This window comes from Astatotilapia calliptera, chromosome 19 (assembly GCF_900246225.1).
Source record: "Astatotilapia calliptera chromosome 19, fAstCal1.2, whole genome shotgun sequence".
In the NCBI taxonomy this organism is placed as follows: Eukaryota; Metazoa; Chordata; class Actinopteri; order Cichliformes; family Cichlidae; genus Astatotilapia; species Astatotilapia calliptera.
Window position 1 is genome coordinate 23,597,614 of NC_039320.1, and position 18,412 is coordinate 23,616,025.

Consider the following 18,412-nt stretch of genomic DNA (forward strand, 5'->3'; position numbering starts at 1 on the left):
TCTCAATAATCTGTGCCTCAGAGGCATGCAAAGGCAACCCAGAAAAGACAGAGTGCACTGTCAGAAAAATCAGCAAAGGGAGGAGGTGGTAATGGGAAGAAGGGAGGAGGATGGGATGAAAACTCATGATGGCCTGTTCTGTTTTGCAGGAGGTGCAAGCTGTAATCTCCTGCAAATGGCTTTGTCAGCACGTGGGTGTGTGCAATGGTTAAGCGTGACAGACCGTTTGCATCACATAACAATAGACAATATCAGCTTCAAATGATTGTAGGGTGTTTTTAAATTCATTAGAACTGAGCCCCATGCCATGCTCCCTGTAACCTTTTCTGCTGCTGTTTTCCTGCAAGGCTCTGGACCTGACTCAGCCACTTAATAATTAACAGCAAGCCCCCAAACCATTTCATGTGGTCCATACTAATTTGGTGATGAAGCACTGGACTGTGTGTATGTGTCTCTTATAAGCTCACTGGCTTTCACACCAGCCACATTGAATTTTTGTTATGTATACCACAAAAAGAGGTTACAGCCATTTGTTCTTTTGTCATTGAAAGAATAACTGCTCCACTTAAAGCTCTCATGCTTGTGGCTAAAATGTACACATTTATAGAAATGTATACTTTCAGAGAATACCAGGACACCACCAGAATTATGATCCAGTACCACAAAACAAATGCTTTAAAGAATTATACATAGTTTCAGACTGTGTAAAGGTGCCCTGAAGACATTCCAGCAGTTAGTAGCAAGATGTAAGATTCAAGCATAGACTGCATACTCCGAGAGGTACAACCGAGTGCTGGGATAGTGTACAGGAACATCTGCACAACATGTGGACTAAGGGCCCCAACTCCACTGACAAAGGTGATTGACAACAGCAGGGCAAAGGTCCTGTGGGATATTTGAGGTTCAGACATACAAGCAGCTGCTGTCCAACCAACCAGATGCAGTGGTTGACAGAAAACCGCAATTGTGATGGATAAAGCAGGCAAAGCAGCAACTTCAGAAAGAAAGACCATGAGCAGAGAAGTAGTAGGGGCTAAAGGAACAGCTGGATCTGATGTAAAAGGTAAAGTCCACAGAAGTTTAGGGGGTTATAAGAGATTTTGGAGATGTAACCCTGAAAAACTGTAACAGTGGCTTCAGCAGATTCAACAGGCACAGCATCAGAGGTTTCTGTACAGAAGAGTGCAGTCCTAGGAACAGCTAAGATACTGCGCAGAACTATCAAACTCCCAGGTAGAGGACCAAGCTTGACTGGCATTTTCTCCCTTTTCCCCTTAATTAAGAATGGCTTCTTGATAGCTACCCTTCCACTGAGAATATGCCTGTGAGGATTCAGTGACCAGTACATGGATCAACTAAAAATGCCCACATGCGTCTCTGGGGTCCTGTGTAAAGTCTTTGTTGTATTTTATGCCCATTTCTTAGGGACAGGACTTTCTGTTACTGTTCATGTGATGTAACCAGTATTTTAATCCTGCCACGTTCTTCTTTTGTCCTCTTGTCTATAGGTCTTTGGGAATCACCTTGTTGGTGGAAAAAATACATTTTTATGCTTGTCAAACTGTGTTATCTTTGTTTTTTTTAATAGATTCAACTAAACAGATGTGAACAAACTGTGTGCACGTCTGCTAGTACTAAAGTGCCTAAAGATAACATTCAAAATTTCTGCAAACTATTGCCCTACTACAGCTGAAGAGGTTTGTGAACTGCACATCACATGTCCTATACTTGACACAACTCCATTTCTGCATGTTGTAGTTTTTCTTTTTTTCTTCTTTTCTTGAGTAATTGATTTCCTGATTTTTAGGTTTCGTAGGTTTTTTAAATTTTGTGTTGTGTCACAGGTTATAAAGATGATGTGTGCGGGAGAAAACCCATTTCTGAATTCTTTGACCACATTATCATAATTACATCATCTTGTGATGCCGTGCCTATAATGTCAACTGTAAACATACCAAATTAGTTCACAGTTTCAGCACACCATGCCAAGATATGCCTAGTTATTGCCTAAACATTTCGACCTGGAGTCCAGATCTAAGTACAACTGTACTGACCTGAGAGAGACAGAATCATGGCTAAGCTGGAAAGCTGGACCCTCCGTGGCCACTTACCAGTACTACGTGAAGCACCCTCTGTAACCGACCAGCTGCAGCACCACAGCAGCAGTGATCACTGAGATACATGGCTACAAGATGAACACTCACAAGGAGCAGTACCCTCCATGACAAAGGAGACTAGAGAAGAAGATCAAGGCAGCAAGGAGGGACGCTGACCAGCTCTTCATACTGGAGACCCTTTCTTGGATGTCTGCCAATATGATGGTTACTGGATCCTGTTCAGGGAGGTTGCTGTGGTCTGCACTTACATCCACTAGCCACTGAGAATTGCTGTTATGGGTTGCATCCGTCTCCCAGATGCTCTTCCAGTATTGCTCCATCACTGTTTATGTTTCTTACATCTGGTTGTGCATTTTAGTAAACCTTTTTTTCACCTACAGAATTGAAAAGGGAGTCATTCTAATCAAAAAGTGGTCATCATGATCATCTACTTTAATCAATTACCAAAGCAAATAAGAAACAAGCATTTTTCAATGTTTTCTCAAACCTTGTCATCCCCATTATTTCCCTTTGATTCAGCAGCAGCTTTCTCTGCAGGCATGTTGTGGCAGTGTCTGTTTGCTTTCTGTCCCAGTGGTTGTGCGGTGCCCTCTGATGACTCATAAAAAAAACTCAAGAGAAAAAAAAGAAAATAAAAGGACCTCTGCGCATGCTTCTGCGTTTTGCATTTGTCTCTTGGTCAAAGTGTTGCTATAGTGTTTGCCACAAACAAACAATAATATTCATCCTCAGTTGCATTGCGGCCACATAGGATACAGACTCTGTGACACTTTACAATTCATGCCTGGGGCACACAGCAGTGGGCCACTCATCTCACCTTTGGGTAAACCACAGGGAGTGGCCAGAATCAAACCAGCTTTAGTAAGTTTCCATTTTAGTTCATTACAGTTGAAGAAGAAAAAGGCCCGTTTGATGTCTGCGCAAGTGTATTTCTTGAACTTTTAATGCGTTTAAAAATTTGCTTTCATAACATTAATTATGCATACCTAACATTTCTGCTCAACATTTTTGATGAACAAATACAGAACAGCTTATTTTTACTTTTTCTTTTAATGACAATTTTCTATCAATCCTTTAACTGCATAAAAGCAGCTTAACAATCACAAGAATACAGACATGATGCTCACTGTGTTGAACTACAAATCTCTAGCAAGATTCAAGCAGGATGTGATTGGCATGCTAGACAAAAATTCCCAGAATGACACATCCAATGCATCCAAACGAATAATATGTTTATACAGGAAGCATATCGGTCCAAGGATTAAACAGAAGGTGGATGTGTACAGAAAATACTTTCATGCAGAGCCTTTGGTTTGTGGTACAACTGAAAAATATATTCCTACTAGGACACCAACGCCTCTCCCCTAAGAAGACACGCGTCCTCGTAATCGCACTTCCTGGGAGAAAGCATTCACTCTCTCCTCTGCTTTCATTCTTGGCTGCATTCCTGTGCAGAGTTGGTCACGTTTCAACTCAGCAAGTCGACACAGAAGCCCATCAGCCCTTCTGTCTCCTCTCCTAAGAATATGCATGCAGGGTGTTGGTAGCTGGGCGTGTACCTTGCAAACACAGAGTAACAATGCTTTTTACACAGATAAGTAGATGTTTGTGCTAATTGTTAATACCATGTGCGTGTTTCCAACTTTCCATGCAACAATAAAGCAAAAATAAATGGATGAAAAAGAGCCCATGAAGATGAAACAATGAAAAAGAGACAGATGGCAACTGGGAGAGAAAGAGGAGCACTTCAGCCTACTCTTATCTCTGTTTCATTTGGCTGAGTCTTCGGTACTGTAGCACCCTGGGTGGGAGTTTTTGGAAGCCCGCTTGTTGTGTAACACCATTTGCTTCCTCCACACAATCTATACTACAGCAAGGTTGAATTACACCGGCTTTAATCTTTATGGGGAAGGGTATTAAAATATTTTGCTGGCTTCATGCTATCCCTTCCGACTTCCTCTTTAATACAGTGTAAAAGGGAATCTACAAAATTCAATGAATGCATTAGTTAGAAGGCCCAGTGTGTGAAATTCTTCCCTTTTCAGTCCATCTACCCTGCTGAATACACCGACTGACTGATTGGGCATTCTGATGTGAAATTACAGCTTCTCAATTTAAAAATACAATCTGTTCAATAAGTGCTGTGGGAGGACTGACAATTAGCCAATCAGCGCCATGGACAGTATCAATGTTGTTGTCAAGCTGAGTGCCAGACTGAGTGGACAATTCTGTGTGATATCAAACAAAGTCAGCCTGAATTCAAAATCAAAAACTGCATTTTTTACTTCAGTATGTCCGGGGAAGGTCTTTGTGCTTAGGAAGCACTGCAGACTGGGAGCGCTATGATCTCATTCTGAACACTGGGCTTGGATTCCCTTTGGCTGCTAGTCAAGGTCAAGACACCAGTTATCCTCTTTTTCATAACAGTCAGCACAACTTTGTATATATTTCACTTGGACGGATGATTTCTGCCTGCATCACATAAGGTTTTGAGAGGAAAAGTCTGAGGGGAAAAAAGTGTCTCTGTGGGATTTGAATCATAGTCTCTTGCGTAAATGACACAGATCACAGATCAAAGATGAACTTTGACCACCGTTTCAAGAAATGAGAGCAACAGGAGCTGTCATACATTTTCTTGACTGACACAGCTTGGTGTGAACAGGGCTGCTCAGGTGCTATATCCTGTCATCGCATAGCAACAGTCAACTCTAAATCTATGCTAAAGCCTTATCGGGGATTCACTACACTAAAAGCCTGTTTGGACTAAAAAGACTTGATTAGATTTAAAAATTGCAGAAGTGACATATTAGCCTTGTAGTTAGCCTTGTAGTTAGCCTTGTAGTTAAGTCGCACTCACAGCACCTTGAATATATTACTTGTTTTCTGAAGAGAACTGAAGCTGAGGTCTGGTATAAGGCTTGGGTTTAAGTCTCAGTTTTTGGACTAGGTTTTTAGAGTAATGAAACATTTCCACTACAGTATCTGGGCATATTTTTTCCTAACTTCACATTGTGGCTGCTCGTTATATCGGATATAACAATAGGAAATGTGAACCTGAGCAAGAGAAGCCGCCACACTGCAGGGTAGAGACAGCTCAAAACTAGAGCTGAAGCTATGGGAATTCCCAACCTTTTAACCAGTGCTTTTTATAGCATCTTGTCTATTGTGAACAGGAGACACTTCATCTAACAGTGGCATCTCTAAAGACAAAAATAGCCACCTTATTTGTCACCTACAGAGGCAATGCGTAAGTGTTAAATCAAATATGGACTTTTTGTTTGAAGGTCCATATTTATCTTCATTAAAGGGGACCAGTTGGGCTTTTTGTTTCCTGTCATGTGACAGAGTGCTCATATGGTGATTCGAATGATCAGTTTCAGGCAATTCATTTCCACTCTTGCCTCTATATGATGTCAATGAGGGCAGATATGCACACAGCCCATCTCCACAGTTCAAGCCAGAGGCAGCCAATCACAAGACAGCTGGCTTAAAAAAAAGGCAGTAGCAGGGGGCGGGGAGTTGTGGCACACTGTAGTGAGATAATGCTTTGAGGTCAGAGATTCATGACTGTGGTTACTATAGCATTTTGTATATGTGCGCATGTATGTATGGATTGGACTGCTTGGGAAAACACAGTTAATAAATATTTTAACTCACACTTGGTGAGCAAAGAGTGATGAACCAGCAGTGTGATTGTTTTAGTCAGTACATATGTATGTGTCTGAGCATGTTTGACTGCTGGGCATCCCTGGAAAGGCTGAGTCAGTCGAGAACCACAGGGTGAGTGAAAACAGGGTTGGGAGGGAGAACAGGTACTGAGCGTTATGAAAGCAGAGTACGTGGGAAAGGGAAAAGAAACTCGAGGACACTGTGTGAAGGGTATGCTGCAACCTAAAAAAAGCCCTTCTCTTTTCTATCACGCAAATGAGAAGGACAAAAGCCATCAGTACATATCCCAAACTCCTCTTTAGCTCTTAATACAACACAAAGATGTGTTTTACATTTTTTTATCCACATGGCATGCTTATCTTGAAAGACATTTCCTCTTCTTTTTCTTTCCCATCTGCTGCTGGTTCTAAGAACAGAGGATCTGTATAGTAAAACAGATTAGCTGACTTTAATGGAGTACATTTTCTACCAATAGCCTATTTTAGCACACATGTTGTGTTTAAAGAGAGCAGATGAAGGGCGAAGGAAGCTCTGATTGTCCAAAATCTGTGATTTTGGAGAACTAGAATTACTGTCATGTCCATCGTAAAGCACTAGCTAAAGAGCGTGAGTGACTAAATTTAACTGAAATCCTAGGTCCATCTGTTTGCTTAGCCCATGTTCACACCCAGCAGGCATGTTTGTGCAAATTATTTTGTTTTTAAGCTTGTGATTTTAATAGGAACCAGAAACTTTAAAAAGTACTCCATGAGGCATGCTGAAAGTGCAAAAAAAACTATGAACAGTCATTACAGTTCTAATATAATAAGAACATATGGATAAATTTGAGTTTAAATCTCATATTCACTATGTTTGCATATATGTCGATATTTGACATTAGCTGTAATAACATCTAGCACTGAAATACTCAGAGATTCAGCTATTTGTGACACATTCCAGATAGTGCATTATGTTTTTATAAATGATAAATCGTGATCTTAAATCTTCCTTTAATCGCCTGTGACTCTATAAACAAGACCTCTAAAAACAAGACCTCTAAAAGCTAAGATTCTGAAAGAAAGTGTCTATTGCTCAATTGTTGTTCTGACCTTTTCCATTTATGTCTTGGATTAAAAGGCCCCGTTAGCTTGCTTTAGGTCTGTTAGGAGTGGTAACTAATGCATCTACACTAACCCACTCATATATATGACTAAGGTACACAGACTATATGTAAAAGATTTTTAAATCGGGATGTGACCATATTTGGATGAAAGGGTAGACCTGTGCAGGGTTACATAACTATCTTGATGATTAAGGTGCATCAGTGCAGTAGGTGTGGCGAGGAAAATCCCAAATATTTGGCCAATAGAGGGGATTTAATTAGTGTCTTTTAGCAGAACAAAAAAACAATGTTACCAGACTTTCATTCAAAACACACAATTGCTTAACAATGGAAAAAAAAATGCACACATAAGTGTTTGTAATGTGTCACTCGGACACATTAAACTAAGCTGTCATGTAGTTTTGTAGTCTGTAGTTAAAGTGAGGTAGCAATTCTTGACACCAGCACTTGCCAGAATTGGGTTTGGTCTGAAATTTACCCGTTAAAACCTGAAATATGAAATAATTGCTAGAAATATTTGAAAATGGGGAGTTTATTGAACCATCTGACAAATTTGTTTTAAAAAATGAATTCAATTTTAATATACATATATGACTTAATTATATCATGTTTGTTATATCTGGCATTTAAAAAAAAGCGATCACACTGATGATGTAGAAGTCTAAAAAACTGTATGTATCAAATATGATAAGCTTCTATGTTATAGTTTGACATGAAAGTGATGAAGGAAATGCAAAGCAGTACACTGTTTCTTGAAGCCCCTGTGGGCGATGCAACAGGTTACCAATTTTTTTTTTCTTCCTATAGTGCCAAATCACAACAGGAGGCACTGCAAGGCACATTATATTAAAAGGTAAAGGCCCTTCAATAATACAGATAAAACCTCAACAACCAGACCCCCACTTGGTTACAGTGAGTAGGAAAAACTCCCATTTTACAGAAAGAAACCTCTGGCAGAACCAGGATCAGGGAGGGGCAGTCATCTGCCTCAGCCAGTTGGGGGTGGGGGGAGGGAGACGGGACAAGGGTTACTGCTGACATACAGTTCACCCTGGCTTAAAAGCTCAGTTATCTAGAAGCTGGAAATTAGTTTAAAAAAAGAACAAAAAAAAAGAAAAGAAACGTCTTTTGTTGAAGGCTTTAAACACCTTTAATTTTGCTGTTTAGTTCGGCATTGTAAAATGGAGGTTCATGAGATTTTCACTATAATTTGGAGCTGGTCTTAAGTGGTCAATTGGGAAACTGAAGTTTTGACATGTTACTGCTTGTCAAACATACAAGAAATCAAATCAGCTAATACAAGGTAAGTAAGGAAAGTCATTTTTGACAGACAATTTGCACTGCAAGCCCAGCCCAGATACAAAATTAGAAGTATCAGGTAAACTACAGATCATAGTCATTTTTTAAGTGTCAGGGAAACTGAGAGAGAGAGAGCGAGCTGTTATCTGTTGTTATCAGCTGTCATACAGGTTTTAGATGAGAGCAGCCTCACAAGGTTTTCAACACATTACGTAAGCCCACTCAGCCTATTCTGTATTGTCCTCGACATCAAAAGCAAAGACACCTTTGCACTGTATCTTTGTATTATTGTATAATAATTAATGCGGTCATAAAAGTGTAATCCCATTTACTTCAGTCAAAAGCTGATCACTTTCTTTTACCATGTGAAAGCAACAACTTTATTTAGTTGCTGCAGAATAATCTCTTCCATTGTTAGAGGGCATTACTGGGAGTTTTAAAGATGATATTTAAATCATTTAAATCAATCCTGGTGACAGTTGAAGTAGCTTAAATCCAGGCAAAAAAGCAGAATGAAAATCAAAATAAACAAGGCTGCTGACTTGTCTTCATATGTGAAAGTGGATTCAGCATTGCTATTTGATTAACTGACATACTTATGCCTGGATTTAAAGCCTACTGGATTTAAAGCTGGATAGATTTCAACACAGAAATTAGCCACAGTAATTAAAATGTGCAGATATCGACTCAAGTTCTCAAGTGATTTCTTTAAAATAAGAAAGAACCAATGAAATATTATCCAAAACACTTAAAAAGGCAAATTTCTAGTCATGAAAAAAAGCCAGAACCACACCCGCCTACAGTGCCCACAGCTTGTGGAAGGCAAGGGCGTGATTGGATAAGCATCACCATGGCAATGCGATGACGTCTTCATCCCTTGGTCTCATTGGAGGAAACCCCGTGGGCCTCAGTCTCTGCAGCGTTCCGCTCAACCAAACTACCACCATAAGCCCGCCTTTTTCCCCCGCGCTAAACAGCTACAGGTTTACAGAGCTTACTATTCCTGTCAATCAAATGCGAGACGGACTTATGATTGGAGAGTCAACACTCAGATGACTTTCCCCCCCCCACACCCCCCTTTATTTTAGCAGTTCAGTTGGGTTTTTTTCTGCTGCCACCGCCGTTCTTCTCCTTTCTAGTCACTATCTCATAACGGAGCATTTTGGGGAGAAAATTTAGACTTCATTAGGTCAGCAACAGTGAGTATTTATTTTTTTCCTGGAAAATATACGGTTAGTGGTGGATTGCTTTAGTGACACGTTGTGGGTACGTTTAGGCTTTTCTGGAACTAGTGACTTTTTTTCATAATGAAAGGAGTGGCCGTTGTAGCCAGCTAGTTCTTTTGCTAACTCGCTAGCTAGGTGCAGCAGACAGCTTTGTGGCGGGTTCAATTGTGAGACGGGCTTGCCAGTAGATCTCCTACTTCCGATGCTCGCAGCAAACCGCAGCTTTAAAAGAACCGTATAGCGAGATCAAGTGTCTTTACTGTTAACACTACAGGTTACTTATGTTTGGGATCGGAAATTTCTGTACGCTAAAGCGATTTAACGCGTTCAGTTTGGAAAAATTGTGCTATTTTAAACCCGTTTTTACGCCCCGTTACGATTATCGTTGGGATATCTTGTCCTCCAGTTGTATATTGATATGTCCCATCGTACTAATTGTTAACGTCTTTCCGCAGCTTGTGGGGATTGCCACAGTCCATCCCATCCTACGGCCATTCTAAAGCGTAACAGTCCTCGACTGTCACTCACCTTCCCGGGATTTCTCATTTCTCGCTTCAATAAATATATAAACTATGGCTAAAACGGATCTTATCCAGAAAGCCAAGCTGGCAGAGCAGGCTGAGCGCTACGACGACATGGCAGAATGTATGAAGGCTGTTACAGAGATGGGAGAGGAGCTGTCAAACGAGGAGAGGAACCTGCTGTCCGTCGCCTACAAAAACGTGGTTGGGGCGAGGCGGTCCTCATGGAGGGTGATATCCAGCATCGGACTGAAGACCGAGGGTTGCGAAAAGAAGCAGCAGATGGTCAAAGAATATCGCGAGAAAGTGGAATCAGAACTGGATGAAATCTGCAGATGTGTTTTGGTAAAGTGTATATATATTTTTAATTGTACTTATTTTTTTTTTCTTTAAATCGCGCAGCATAGCGCATGTTGCTTATATGTGAGATGGAGACCACAGTCTTGGAATATGTACTCTGGAAGCTAAGCTGTAATGTCTTATTGCTGACTAAATTATAATTATTGTAACCAACTTTAGTTAGTGGTGACTAAAACTGCAGCGTTTCTTTTTTTAGAATCTACGTTTGCTCTTGAGGGGAGTGGCAAATGCTTGATGTGTTTTGTTGTAAGGAGAGATTTCCACAAGATTTTTTTTTTCTTTTAAGAATGCACTTAATTAAGCAAATAGACTTTTTACCTGAGATCTAAATATGATACGCACACACATTTTAATTTTGCATTTTAAATTTTTTTTATTTTTTTTAAAAATTGAATTCAATGCTCTTTCCTGTAAGTTGTCCTGTAAATATGGACTCTAAAACCAGTGGGGACAAGGAAGTATTCTGTTGTCCTCCCACTGTTCCTGTCTTTTGGGAATCTGGATTTCAAACAATGGGCTTAAACTTGTGAGGGTGTGCTGTAACTGAGGAAAGGTCAGATTAGCTGCACCAAAAAGGTGTGTCTAAATGGGTAAAGGCTTAACCTAGGAAATGCACTGCATGTATGCTGTAGATGATAGTCAGTGTAGTCTATAATATTATTGGTGCCATTTATACATGCAGAAATGCCTCACTCTTCCTCAAGTTCAGCTTGATTGGTTTAAAAAAAAAAAAAAAAAAAGTCATCCTTTGTTGTGCAGATCCACCTATTAAAACCAGTCCAATTAAATACCTTCTCAGACTTTGCTTGCTGCATTTCAAGGCTTATCATTACAAAGTTGCTGGAGTATGCTTTACTACTTAACCCAATGCTACATCACAGATTGGTTCTTTACATTGTTTCTAGCTGGCCTTGATAATGGATTAGAGGGGATCAAAGTGAAACCTTAGTTATAAGATTGAAATAATTTTTCTGAGCTGATGCCTTTTTCAAATGTGTTGCAAAGACGTAGAAAGCATTCATTTTCCACCATCTTCCATGCGTGTTCATGAGGATGTGCGCTTGCATGGCAGTGACTCAGCTTTCAGCTTTCTCCCTACTGAGTCTTGACTGAGGGCCTGTCAGCAGAGAAGGGCGTGTCAGTGCTCATGCCTTAACTTGTCTGCTGAAGCCTTACAAGTTGGTAATGCACCCACAAAGAAGAGCAAAGACGGCAATAGACGAGTAAGCTGCTTATGTGCCGCCTTATTTGATTTCCTGCACAGTGACAAGTGCTAGACTTTTCACTGTGCAGACAGCAGAGGTGTGGAGATGCTTTGCTCCGGTTTTCACGCATGTGCATTTAGAGCTTTAAAACACAACTATAGGCTTGTCAGCTGAGCAGATGCAGGCTATTGAAAAGTTTTAAACCCTAAATTGTACACAGTCTAAAAAAATTAAAGCCTTCAGCAAAACTCTTAATTTCCAGCGTAGGCATCTTTGATATTCTAAAGGGAGGACACAGACACATTGCGTTATTCTGCCTGATTAACCTTTGCTATGTAAAAAGTAAAGGAAACACCCTGCAGCTAATAGTGAAATGATAAGGGATCCGCCCATACTCTGAAAGCACATCAATTCACATTAAAAATGTGAAGACACTTGCACAGTTGGGATTAAATGTAACAACACCATGCTGTGTGTGTGTGTGTGAGCACTGGTGACTGAAATCAGAGCTTTGTGTGAAAGCTCTGAAGGGAAATGCACTCCTCTTCTTGTCTATTGTGTAGAATATGCAATGAAAGAGGAACGCTTAGCACTTGTGTGTTTCAGCTGAGCGTGTTTGGAAATGGCGGGTATGGACCTTTTTGTTTGAAAACGGTTTAAATTTGTAAAACGGAAGTTGTAGGTAAAATTGATGTTTGTCTGCAGAGTATCAAGCTTTTCATTTAGTCAAACAGTTAATCTGCACTTTCAATCGGTTAAGCCATGTGAGTTTCACTGACAGATTAGCCAAAGTAATCCTCTATACATATCCACTCAAAGATGAATGACTTAGCCTAGCTTAATCATCGCGAAGTTGGGGAAAATACTGTTAGGTGACCGAAACGTAACAGTTGATAGTAATTTAACTTGGAAATAGAATCTAGTAGCTAAATGCAATATTTGCACAAAGCAAGGCAATTGGTAAATGGAAAAATACGCAAATACAAATTTAAAACTAACAGTTTAAAAAGCTAAAAATAAAGTTTTAAGTAAAATGTAAGCAAAATGGCTAGATGTGGTTGGTAAGACTTTCTACATTGGTCTTTGTTGCAGATGGATGGTAAAAAGGAGTCATTTATGTCTTAAGTAACTAGTTATTTACTCAAAACTGCAAAAAGTAGTTTGCAAGTACAGTTTTTAAAGCTTAAGATGGTTTTACAACCAAAGCTTATTGCTCTAGACAAGTAGTAAGTTAAAGAACTTTGGCTTTATTTATAAAAAAAACCCCAAAAAAACCCCATACGAAATTAGAAAGGAGAAGGTAGCTGTAAACTAGCCACTGAGCATCAGGGCTCGCGTTTCCTTCTCTCGCAAACTTGATTCAATTTCAGGCAGATTCTGAATTTGCCAGCTAGAGATGGACAGCATTTTCTTTCTTTCTCCTTTTTTTTTTTTTTTTGTTTTTTTAAATTTAAATGAGTATGCAGTATGCACATGGAGCAAGTATGGGTCTTTTCTGAACTTTGTGGTTTCAAGTAGTAATTATGGGAATGATCCATTGCAGCCAGAGCTTCTGTTTCCCTAGACTTTGCTCATGGAATTTCTGTGGGGATTGTGGTATATGGGGAAAAAAAATCAAAAATTTTATACCGTTAAACCATTACCGTATACCTCTCAGCACTAGTCGGGATGGAGTTTGTTTAGGCATAACATGCAGGTGGAGAAATGATCAGCTTGTAGTTTCTGCTGTTACCCCAGTATGTTATGTATAGCCCACACAAATGGTTAACTTATGTTAATGTGGGTTGTATGTAGCTTTTTATTTTTATTGAAAGAAATAAACTTTGGGCACCTGATTGTATATCTTACCATAACTATATCAGATGTAGTTATCATCTAAACTGTTCAAATTCAGATGAGGTGGATTTAATTAGTTTTCTTAGTTTTCTTTGTTATCTGTGCAAAGATGCTCATTGTTAGTCTTTACTGCATGTGCTAAAATTGGGGGGGGGGGGTGCAAATGGACCATTGTAATGGGAGTATTGTAAAAACATAGTACCTTATAAAATATCTGAGAAAATCTCTAGCCTATAAGCAATGCCATGGCTGTTTCAAAATGGCAATAACGGCAGTGTCAGCAATAAGATGTGAAACCATGCTGCACAGTCCTTGCACAAAATGCAAGTATCTGGGGCAGCTGGGGACACACCAGAGGCCTGGCCTGGTTCTGTGCAATTTGGAGCAACTTCAGCTGAAATTACCACAAAGTAAAATGATCCTTCAAAATGACAGTGTGAGCATATGCACTTGACTCCTGATGGATACAGAATGTACTCGTAAAGAGCAAAGGCAGGAGAGCTTTCTAATGGATGTAGGCCAGCATGACACTTGGATGAACCATTGCTCATCCAGTGGTGTTGAATGTTGCAGTCCTCATATCTTTTAACTTGGGGCTCAATAAATAATATTCATACTGAAGTTTTGCTGTTCAGTATTTGGTCTGTAAACTTGAAATTAATCTCACATTTATTTTCACAGAAACTGCTGGAGGACCATCTAATTAAAAATGCTTCAAATTCGGAGAGCAAAGTCTTCTATCTAAAGATGAAGGGTGACTACTATAGATACCTTGCTGAAGTTGCCAGTGGAGAAAACAAAACAAGTGAGTTAACATCAGTACTACGGTTATTTTATTCTCACACTAGCATTTGTAAGTTTTCATTTATTTAAGTTTACAGTTTTGCCTCCTGCTGAAAGTGGAGTGTAGTCTTTAAGTTGAACAATTTCTGTTCAATGGATTTGTTTGGGAACTTTGATAATTACACAAGTGATTTATTTTTTCCTTTTAGATACCATTGAAAGCTCACAGCAAGCATACCAGGAAGCATTTAACATCAGCAAGGCTGAAATGGAACCCACACATCCCATTCGTTTGGGCTTGGCACTTAACTTCTCGGTCTTCTTCTATGAGATCCTGAACTCCCCAGAAAAAGCCTGTGAATTGGCCAAACAGGTACAGACTTTAATAGTAATCTGACAACTAATTGAGGTCTTAAGTTGTAAACAGCTGGAAATGGATCAGTTCTAAGTGTTGCTGTTTATCTTTGCACTTGCAGGCATTTGATGATGCTATTGCAGAGCTCGACAATCTACAAGAGGAGTCCTACAAAGACAGCACTCTTATCATGCAGCTCCTCAGAGATAACCTGACAGTGAGTGCTTTACTCTTTTGACATAAAACAGTTTTCACTGAACCGAATGTATCATAGTTGTTTCAGTGTCATGAACCTGATGTTCAGCCACACCTAAAATATTGCTGGGCAGTATTTTTAATTTCTAATTCAAGTTTCAAGCAAGAAGAAGGGGAATTTTATTTTATTTTTTTTTTGTGTGTATCACTGTGGTTGTTGGTTTTGTGACTTTGGTGCTTTTTAAACAACAAAACTGATGTGTTAAACACTAAGTCGCACCAAGGCAAGGTAATATGTTAGCGCTGGTTAAGCTCCTATTACTCCTCTTTTTTTCTTTTCTTTTTTCTTCCTCCTTCCCTGTACAGGAGACATCTTATATGTTGCTTAAAGATGTATATCATATATTGCCATTGAATCGTGTGCACTGACTCTTACAAAGAGTTACAAACATCTGGGGAAAAGACACACAACCTGCAAAAATTAGAAATGTAAACTTTTCCTTTAAAGAAAATTGACAAAGTATGATCACAACTAGTAAGGATGTCTTAAAGCAGTGCTGTCCCTCAGTTTGCAGTTTCAGTGATAACCCAGACTGTTAATTTGCATCGAGATACCCATAAAACAACTTTGCTTGGGCAGCTGCCTTATTTATTTATTTTTTTCCAGTGTCCCACCCCAATGTATGACAAGGAGTGTTGTAATTTAATTTTTTTTTTTTTTTTTAAGGTTTGTTTGGAAAAAACAATCAATACTTAGCCACAAACATTTAAATACCATTACTCTTTATCCCAAGTGACAAATCTGCAGTGTACAGATCCTTTTTGATGAAAGATGCAAGCATAAGCATGAATCGGCTATTTCTGCACATGCACAGACTTCCTGTGGTTATCCAGCCAGTCTGTGTGCTGAGGGGAAGAAGGCTTTCTGTCACTTGACAAGTCAGTGTAGCAAAGGCCAGAGCATGACTTGTCTTTGGCTTATGCATGTTGTGTGACATTGAGGTTATAAAGTCACGATTACTTTTAATTGGCTTAAAAGAAACATGTCATTCTTCAAAACCGTATCCCTTCATGATAAAATGGCTGAGACTGTCAGGTTGCGTGTTTGGATAAGTGTTGGACCCCACCCAATCAATTAAAAATGCCTTTTAACAGTGTCCCTGTTTTTTAGTGTGTACAATACAGTAAATTTTCATTAAATTGATCATAATCTGTGAATGAATCTGGATATTTGCCTGTCTTAAATCTCTCTGTCTCTCTCTCCCCCTCCCATAGTTATGGACATCAGACAGCGCCACTGAAGAGGGAGAGGGAGAAGAGGGCTCCAAGCCATCGAACTAAGAAGCCCAAGCCCATGCTGCTGGGGTTGACTCCAAAAAATAAAAGGAAAAAAAACAACAACTTTTTATACATCCTTCATTCCTTAAAATGCTCCACTTAAACATTCTACCATGAAAACATTGCTGAAAACGGTTGTGTATTAATATGGGGGGGAGAAACGACAAAAACACACACTTGATTTGGACACAAGAGAGAACCCTCCATTCCTGTACTTTGTGGTCTCAGCCATCCCCTTTGTGTGCAGTTTACCGTGAATGCTAGCTCAACATGATATCAGATTCCCTACCTCAATTAGAGGCAAAACAACTGGAAAGCTAAACTTCATAAAATGGTTGTATTTTGTTCCAATAACAAATATTACACACATACTAATTTCCTTGTATATCTTACTGTAGTACACCTGTTGCTACATAGCAGTTTTAATTTTTTTTGGCCTTTTTATTTTGATACACCCAGTGAAGAAAGGACAGGAAAGCGGGGGCAGAGAGAGGGGGAGACATGCGTCAAAGGGTTGTGGGTCAGATTCGAACCCGGGCCGGCCGCTCTCAGACTTATGGCATGTGGTCGCCTGCTAGACACACTGAGCTAAACCGGCGCCCAGCAACAGGTTTAACTTCCCTCACTTTGTCCTGGGTCTGATGAAGCATTTATACTTGGTGGGTAATAGTGGGCCTCGTGTGATCAAATTCAGGGACATGCTTGTCTCTTAAACCTTGTGGTGTTGATACACTTCCTAAATATAATAAGTTGTTAATGCGCATCACTTCCTTTAAACCTCTCTGGTGTGGTGAGTTCGAGAACAGCGCTCAGAGGCAGCCAGCTTGTGGATGTCGAGGACTCTGATGTCCATGCACTAGACCCCGATGGACAGCTGGTTGAATTTCAGTGAACTTGTCTTTTCATCACTCATACACCGTGATGAGACTTGAAGTTTCCTGTAATGTCCTTAATGCATCACTGTCTTGATACTTGATGTCCACTGGGAACTAGTTGGACTTTGTTTATTTTCTCTCGTTGTAAATTTCACGTCACAGAAGGAAAACCAGACTGAGATGTGGATGTTGAAGTAGATGTTCACACTCCAGTCTGTTCTATTCTGATTTATTTATAATTTCAGTCCTCCTCATCCTCCAGCAGAGAGGCCACCTTGATCTTCTGGGTCTTGTGCATCTTCAGACTGACATGGGAAACTGCTGTAACACAAACCTGTCCAAATGTCAAGTTTATCCATTTCCAATGCAAGTTTGTACACATCCTAGAAGGGGTGAAATGTTAGTCTGTCCAGTGATTGTCACTAGAGATTTGGACCACTATTTTGCTATTCATTCAGTTGTAGACCCCCCCCCCCCCCCCCCCCCCCCAGAAGCCTTGTTGAACAGTCTGTTGAATCTGTATGTATCGGCTATGTTAACATAAATAAAACCTTTTATAAACCAAGTTCAGCCTTTGCCTTTTTTCTTTTCTTTTTTTTTTTTTTAATTTTTTTTTTTTTAACTTGGTGCTTATAAACAAAAGATAAAATGAGGAATTTTTAACTGTACTTAAAACTCCCTGTAGGATTAAATCAATAAAAAGCGAACTTGAGATGACTCAAACAGTGAATTATGACATTAAATTTGCATTTACAATTGACATTTTCCACATTTGATATGGGTTAAATGTTTACCTTTACTGCAATAAAACTTAAGCTAGCAATATTGATCTCCGCATTAGCACAGCTTGAGGTAAAATGCTTTAACAAACACTGGTGGAAAATACAGATGAAACATGAATATATTTGAAATGAAAATGTTTTGTCCCAGTGAGTTAAGTGCAATACATGACAACATATTGGCATAGAGGAAAACCTGAGATGTTTTCGATGTGTGAGAAACTTAGAATAGTGGATGTAATGGAGGACATGCAGAGAGGGTTGGCATGTCAGAAGAGGATGCTAGGGAGTGAGATGGAGGCAGATAATTTTCTGTGGCGACCCCTAAAGGGAGCAGCAGTATGTACATTTGTTCATACTCCGATTTGAAGGTAAACTCGGGATGACCTGGGCTTGTAATTTGGTGTGTTCAGTTTTATTTTGGTTATAGTTTCACTATTGGTTTTAGTTTTCAGTCACGGAGAGGATTTCTTTTTCTCGGATGCAAGATGTACTTTACTCAAGTGGTATAAATACACACTGAGGAGTATGATAAGACGATCTCAGTCATATATCAACAACTCCTCATGCTTATGTTTACGGAATTGAGATTTTGTGTGTATTTAAAATTTTAAATGCAAAATGGCATTTACATTATTTCTATAGGTTTATTTATAAACTACAGATTATATATATATATATATATATATATATTGATTGATTTTGATATATATATATATATATATATATATATATATATATATATATATATA

The 18,412-nt window shown here is 39.3% G+C and overlaps 1 protein-coding gene across 2 annotated transcripts; it reads left to right on the forward strand.

Moving 5' to 3' along the window:
- The first annotated feature begins 9,227 nt into the window (after window positions 1-9,227).
- On the forward strand, window positions 9,228-17,446 carry LOC113012094 (14-3-3 protein zeta-like). Of its 2 annotated transcripts, none has more exons than XM_026152069.1 (6): window positions 9,228-9,386; window positions 9,869-10,279; window positions 14,017-14,140; window positions 14,328-14,491; window positions 14,595-14,690; window positions 15,944-17,446. In XM_026152069.1, exons 2-6 carry the CDS (start codon window positions 9,986-9,988, stop codon window positions 16,007-16,009), a joined length of 744 nt encoding a protein of 247 aa, XP_026007854.1. In that variant the 5' UTR covers window positions 9,228-9,386; window positions 9,869-9,985; the 3' UTR covers window positions 16,010-17,446. The 2 variants fall into 2 exon arrangements, with proteins under 2 accessions (XP_026007854.1, XP_026007855.1); XM_026152070.1 differs by having other exon boundaries at window positions 9,228-9,376.
- The last annotated feature ends 966 nt before the right edge of the window (window positions 17,447-18,412 follow it).